Source organism: Psilocybe cubensis, chromosome 9, assembly GCF_017499595.1.
Source record: "Psilocybe cubensis strain MGC-MH-2018 chromosome 9, whole genome shotgun sequence".
NCBI classification, from domain to species: domain Eukaryota; kingdom Fungi; phylum Basidiomycota; class Agaricomycetes; order Agaricales; family Agrocybaceae; genus Psilocybe; species Psilocybe cubensis.
In genome coordinates, this window is record NC_063007.1 from 2275260 (window position 1) to 2282345 (window position 7086).

Below are 7086 nucleotides of genomic sequence, written 5' to 3' on the forward strand. Positions count from 1 at the left end.
ACTCCACTCATTCTATATAGTTTATTTCCTTTTTTTTGCTCTTTCCCTCAGTTGTTTATTCATAATGATTACTGAGGTAAAGTTCCATCTACCATTTCCATTCTATCTAGATATTAACTATCATACTATCTAGCCCCATTCCATTGTCTAGATAGACTCCAATACTAGTTGTTCACTTAAAGTCTGTCCGGTAACAATAATTCCGTAGGAACTATTCAAATGATGGCATTCTCAAATATGATGGCTAATAGGAATAATTCTCATGTCTTAATTTGGGTAGGTGTCACATTTGAGTCACATGGCTGATCCATGACTGATTATCGTGTGCAACCTCACAATTTCAATGTTTTTGCTCTACGTTCACCTCATTCCCTTTGCATTTACAGAATCTAAACATAGTTTACATGTGTATTTAATGTAGTTAAATAAAATACAGCTGTTTTGTGCCCTTTACCCATGAATCAAAGGTGTAGCATCATATTTAAACCTGATGACTAGGTGAGTAGTGTTTCTCACCCCCTTCTTCCTCTTGTATCATTGTTTCTGATTTCTCCAATGTCCCTATCTGCTTCCTGGACAGCTCAAGAGGAGCTCAGCTTCATGAAATTTCTTGTTGATTATAAGGCAGAGGCCGGTGATGATGGCAGTTTTAAATCAGCTACTTTCCAAAAGGCAGCCTTACACATTGGGCCTTTTCACAAGCGCAAAGCTATTAAAAATGCAAAGTCATGCATGAACAAATATTCCATGGTGCGTTGCAAATGTTTTTTATTTAGAATTAATCTAACTTAATATTTTCTTATAGTTTTGCAAGATTTATCGCATTATTCATGCTATTTAACTTGTTTCAGGATGGACATGGGATGACTCTACTAGTGCATCAATTGATATCCATACGGCATCATCTTGGGATGACTATGTTAGAATGCACCCAGAGGCTAAGCCATTTCACAACAAGGGCTGGCCGTATTTGTACCAAATGGATCAGCTTATGCCAGGATCTCTTTCTGGTTCCAATGTTTTTTGTCCATTATCATCTACAGCCAGAGCTTCTTCACCATCATCTCAGCCGTGTACATTGTCATTGGTTAGATCTGATCGTGGTAATTTGGGTATTATTTCTGCCAAGGAGTCTTCAGACTCGGAAACTGAAGAGGTGTGTCACAATTATTTTATTAGTCTAATATTTGGTCTAAATTTGTTCTTATTTATATAGACTTTGAATTCCTCAACTGGGTTAAATGCCAAGCAAAAACGAGAGCCAGCCATGCCCACTCCAGTAGCTGCAAAGCACCATTGTTCATTTAATGGTGCTGCTGCGCTAATGAGTATGGCTGAATCACTTGGTGCTTTCAATACTATTCTTGCTATAGCATTTGCCCAACCTTCTACAGCACCTGTACCGGCTTCTTCCACACCTTCTATTCCAGTTATTTCCACTACTCCCTTAATCCAAGCAATTACTTCTGTTCTTACGCATAAAAAGGTCTGGCTTACAACCAAGCAGTGCGCTATTTTTGTTGACTTTTTAAAGAATGATCCAAGTTCTGTTGATACTTATTTAGCACTTACGGAGATAGATGTTTGTCGTGAATAGGTTAGGATTCAGCTTGAAGGTTTAGCAGCATTTACTGAAGTGTTGTGATTCCCGATTTTACATGTTTCACTTGTTTAACTACCTTACATTTATTTATATCTACATTCATTATATTTTATATACACTCACTAATAGTCAATCGTTTATATGAAGTGATTTTATACTTCAACTTGAGATAACCGTAAATGCAACTTTTCTTGATAATCATCCCATATTGCCTGTGCAATTTGATCCCAATTTAAAGCTGCCCGAGTTTTTTCCTGGTTAGTTACTGATCAATTAGCCAATGTTCCAAATTCGTGTTCAATAACTATTCCTGGATTGGGGTCTAAGTCGCTTTCAAGATTTCCACTTAGGTAGTTGTCAATATCAATTGAGTCAGTATCCATAATAAAATTATAAATTGATGCAAGGCCAGAAGGAATTTGGGCTTGAATTGCCATTGAAAATTGTGGTGGTCGGGTAAGAATATTCCAGCGTTTTTTTAAAACACTAAAAACTCTTTCAACCACATTCCGAGCGGATGAATGCCGCAAATTAAATAATTCTTCTTTATTTGTAGGTCTAAGTTATTCATAAATTTTACAGATTCTTATTATGAAAATATTATTTACGTACCGGAGTTGTACTCTTCCCCATTCTGCTAAATAATATTGGACTCCACAATAAGGAACAAGCAATGCATCACAAAGTCCAAATCCAGCATCCGGAAGATAGAATTTTCCAGAAGGTATTGTTAAATCCACTAGTCACGAGGTTGCATACATTATAGCATCTGCTGTTGAGCCTTCCCAGCCATTGACAAAATAAAGAAATCACATAGAAAAGGAAACACATGCAAGACAGTTCTGTGAAACCCCGTTTTTGCGATTACGTGCAGCATGTCAATCTTCTGCTGAGGGATTGCAATTAATGTGTGTGCCGTCCATTGCTCCAATAGCATGTTGAAAAAAAGGATAGAATTTGGAGCTTCCACATATAAACTCGGGTGTGTTATTATTAACACTTGGAAGCTGGACATATTTCTGATAGAATGGTCCAGAAGATACAGCATCAAGAATTTTGCGCAAATATTTAATATATTAAATTCAAGTTAATTTTAAAAACCATGTCAAAAATTAGCAACATACTTTGATATTGTATCATTTGACCGTTGAAATCTTTCCCCAACATGCCTAACTGATAAACCAGTAACACACATATAGAGAAATATTGCTGCTTGTTCATTCAACCCTACATGCCTAGAGTCATTTAGCCCACAAACAGTTCGTAGTTCATGAACAAATGCTAGAAACATATATACATGCATTCCTAGCTCTGTCCATATACAATCCGGATGACCTTGGATCAGCTCTTTTACCCATTCCTCTCCAGTTAACTTTGAAGTGTGATAGAGTTGTTTCCAGTAAAAGGGGAATGCATACAGTGTTGCAGTAATGCCTACAACATTAACTAGGTATGCAGCAGCTATGATGAGTTGATGCTGGTGTAATGAAAGACCTCAAGGCATTGGCAAAATGGTTAAAACTTAATAGCAACAAGTACAAAAGGATAGATAGCTTATCGGACGTGTCACGCATTTCCATTTTTGGGAAGTGAGAATTGTTCCCATCAGCCATCATATTTGAGATTGCCATCATTTGAATAATTCCTACGGAATTATTGTTACCGGACAGACTCTTATAATGATTACTGAGTCCTGTTCCTACCTAGGCAAAAACCTTTCAGATCCTTTTCAAAACAATAATCCGCTATCATACCCCAATCCTGATTGGAGATGAGATGTTCATTTTGGATCTACACACGACACCCTCAACCCAAGCAGTCATTCTTTCCATAAGTCATCCACTCATCTTATCTTATCAACACTCGTCACATGGGAGCCACATTATTCCGGATCATGTCAATTTGTCGGATCATCAAGGCTATGCAACGGATTAGTCAACCATCAAACTGCACAGCTTTCTACACTGCCTTGCATAGCCGGACTGTCAACTCTATTTTTATCAACTCAATGGTCTTACTCAGCGTCAGACTGCGGATTACTCATCTTATCTTATTTTTGGTTTGTCTTACTCATCCTTTTGTGTTTATTTATATCTTTTCTATTGTCTGTTGCGCTTTTATTGTCTTTGTCTTACCAATCTTCTATGCTTTTTGACTCATCCTTGCTTCTTTTATCTAATCTGTATTACCATTCACCTTCGTCATACACTTCTTTCTTACTCATCCTATTCATTTCTTATCTGTCGTCATGTTGATATTGACATGTCTTATTGTTCTTGCTTATTGTTACACTTGCGTAGCCTCATTCTTGACACTTTGTACAGTATATGACTCGGTTTTTAGTAGCTCAGATTGGTATTTTGTTCATGTAACTTTTAGTATAAAAGCTATAGTAGAATTACATAAAATGACAGGAAAGTTACACCCAGTCTCCACTTTCTTCAAAGCAAGTCAATTTTCATCCAAGTCAGGTCAATTTCAAATCAATCCACATTGATTCATTCCAATTCCAAGCCCAAGCCCAAGCCCAATCCCAAGTCCAAGTCTAATTCAGTCATTAGTTCCACCCTCCGACAAGACCCAGTTTACTTCCATTCATCCAAAATCATCTTGCCTTCCATTGACAGAGGATTTTATCCAAGACCAGTCCTCCTTTTCCTCCAATGCTTCTTCTTCCCAGCGTTGATCATCCCACGTCTATCCAGACTTCCAGTACTTCCTACTTCCTCTCCCCCATCCAATCTGTCACCGCTCCTACTCTTTCTATACCTTCCAACCATCGCTGTTAGGAGTGGATCCAAGACTTTCTTTCCCTCCGTCAACTCATCTGGAGCGATTTCATTCGAGACAGACTTAGTCTTTCATCCTCGATTCAGTCAATACTCTCGCAACGTATAGCTTCATTCCAAGCTTCAGAAAGATTGTCAATTTAAGGACACTTTCACCTTCACCATCCTTTGCTTCTCTGGTTTATTTTCTAGGCAACTCTAGGCAACAACTCTAGGCAACACTTTCTGACTCTGTAACTGGTTTACGCTATGACCAATTCTGGCAATCCGCTTCCATCCTCTACTCCCACTATGGCTACCACCATCATCCAACATACTCCTGTCAATATGCCCATTCCTAAATCTAGTGCTGCTCCAAAATTCACTAGATCCTATGTCGATGTCAAGAACTTTTTGGATCACTGCGACCGCATTTTTGATCAGTACAATGTCACTCTCGACAATGACAAAGTACGATACATGGTTTAATGCTGCAACCAAGAGAGCAGAGAAATCATTGAAGGTTTACCCAGCCATCATGCCAAGCAATGGGAACGACTCAAGACTGATATGCTCAAGATCTTTGACTATGCTAGGACAACACAGAAGTTCATGTTGAGTACTCTTCGTGCTTACGCTTTCCAACACTCCAATCTTTCTATGCGCTCTCTCAACGACTTCCGCGAGTATCAGAAGCAATACATTTGCATCGCTGGTTGGCTTCTCAACAACAACAAGATATCCAAGACGGAATACAATCAATACTTCTGGCTAGGAATCAATGAATCCCTCCGACCTGCACTCAAAAGCAAGATTATGGTCTTTAATCCTCATATCGACCTCTCCTCACCTTTTTCTATTGAAGACGTTACCAAGGCAGTTAAAATCATCTTCAAACAAGACCGCTTTGATGTTGAAATCCTTGACAATCCCTCTGCACGCCCCTTCACATCTCTTATTCCCCCAAAGAATTCGTATCCTGAACATTCATCAGTCTTCGACAAGATCAAGAAGTACTTACAGGAGATGTTTCCTAACATCGAGACGTGCGATGCTTGTGAACGTCCATACAATCCCCCGGAAGAGACCAAGCACATCTTTCAGGATCTAGAAAAGGAAGAGAAGCAAGCGCACAAGGACAACAAAGTGGAGAACTTGATCAAGCAGATGTCGAAGCTCACCATCCATGATTTTTTGTACGCCATTTACTATCTTTGCGCCATCAAGTTGGAACCCACTGTCACAAGGAATTTCTGCTCACGTGTAGGATCTTTGAAGTCATAGAAGGCAATGAAGGTCCCTTTGGGTTGTTCTAGAATGTTCACATAGTTGTCACGGGTCCATGGACGTCCCAAGAGTATATCAAACTGGACTTTGTCAAATACATAGTAATGAGCATGCGTCCTGACTGTACCAATATCAAGTTAAACATTTCTAACGAATCCAAACTTGTGAGATTTGCCGCCATGAATATCAGCCATAACAATAGTGTTCCGGCTGTCCATCGGCAACCTGACAATCTTTTTCCAAGCTTGTTCGCTTAAAATGTTCTGCATAGATCCACTGTCAATTAAGGCATTGAGTTTGTGACCATTACACATTAATGTGATTCGAAAAAGGGGCTTGTGAGCGCAAAGGGATTTGACTGAATTGGTCTTGTGCATGTATTGAACAGGTATGTCCTTTTCGGCACTGCGAATGATGTCTAGAACTTCCTTATCGGAAAGCTTTAAGTTGCCGTTTGCCAATGAAGCTTTGAATTCGTCAACAGTAAGGGTCTTGCCTTTGATGCTGTTGATAAGAAGGGTCCTAAGGTCCTTTGAAACTCCAAATAACTCGCCGAACATCGCATTAACGAAGTTGAAAAGACGAAGTTAAACTAGCCTAATTTAAAAGGGTTACTTTTAACTAGAAATAACTCGGGGATTAGGCGACGGGGGCCCCCTCAACCGAGGTTAACAAGTCGCGTAAGGCGTGCTCGTTCAACCCTACTAGCAGCGGCAATGTATGGCCGGGCCTGGTAGAGGATAAAAAGCAAAAAAGACTAAAATGACCGTTTTGTGAAACTATGCAGAAAGCAACTTGGTTCGCAAAACACGGAATTGGAGCGCTTAGAGCGCGGGGCCCATAACCTGTTGAAGCAGGCGAGCTCGGGGCAGTGTGAGCTACTCGGCGACCTAGTTATAGAACGTAGGGCGCAGGGATAAGCGAGCACGAAGCGTCTGAAGTCCGAAGTGTATGACATGATTTTCCGTTGAAAATGTGAAGTCCCTGAGACTCGTTTATGGTGAGTATAAAAATAGCAAGTTGAATATTGTAGTACGTACAATTGATGCAGGTTTTGTAACTAGGTACGTAGTTGATAGCGCTTGCACAATGGATTGTAGTACGTACTCTGCTGTGGTCGTACTGTAGCCCTGGTTTATTTTGTTCATTACCTTGGTTTTTTCTGTCAGAATTTATAAGCTCTACACGCTAACAAGCGCATGTGCCAAATATTGTGTTATTTCTATATAAATTGAAACTCACTGTTAGAAATCCTTCCTCTCCAGTGCGTCTCGGGATTCTCTGCTCCCTTGGCTTCAAAAAATTGGTGTATATGTATTGGCAAGACACTTGGCAAAGCACAAATTCCAATAACAGGCCTTGCCGTGGATGGGCCGAAATAGAGTCAGGACAATTTTGAGAAACTCTGTGATAATTTTTAGAGTAATT

At 39.7% G+C, this 7086-nt stretch overlaps 2 protein-coding genes across 2 annotated transcripts; both read left to right on the forward strand.

Moving 5' to 3' along the window:
• Positions 1–555: 555 nt before the first annotated feature.
• Positions 556–1753, forward strand: JR316_0010136 (uncharacterized protein; the record flags this gene model as incomplete). The annotated part of the gene is made up of 5 exons (XM_047895810.1): positions 556–750; positions 852–966; positions 1044–1156; positions 1217–1486; positions 1733–1753. 5 exons carry the CDS (start codon positions 556–558, stop codon positions 1751–1753), a joined length of 714 nt encoding a protein of 237 aa, XP_047745529.1.
• Positions 1754–4683: 2930 nt separating this feature from the next.
• On the forward strand, positions 4684–5655 carry JR316_0010137 (uncharacterized protein; the record flags this gene model as incomplete). The annotated part of the gene is made up of 2 exons (XM_047895811.1): positions 4684–4842; positions 4876–5655. 2 exons carry the CDS (start codon positions 4684–4686, stop codon positions 5653–5655), a joined length of 939 nt encoding a protein of 312 aa, XP_047745530.1.
• Between the last annotated feature and the right edge of the window lie 1431 nt (positions 5656–7086).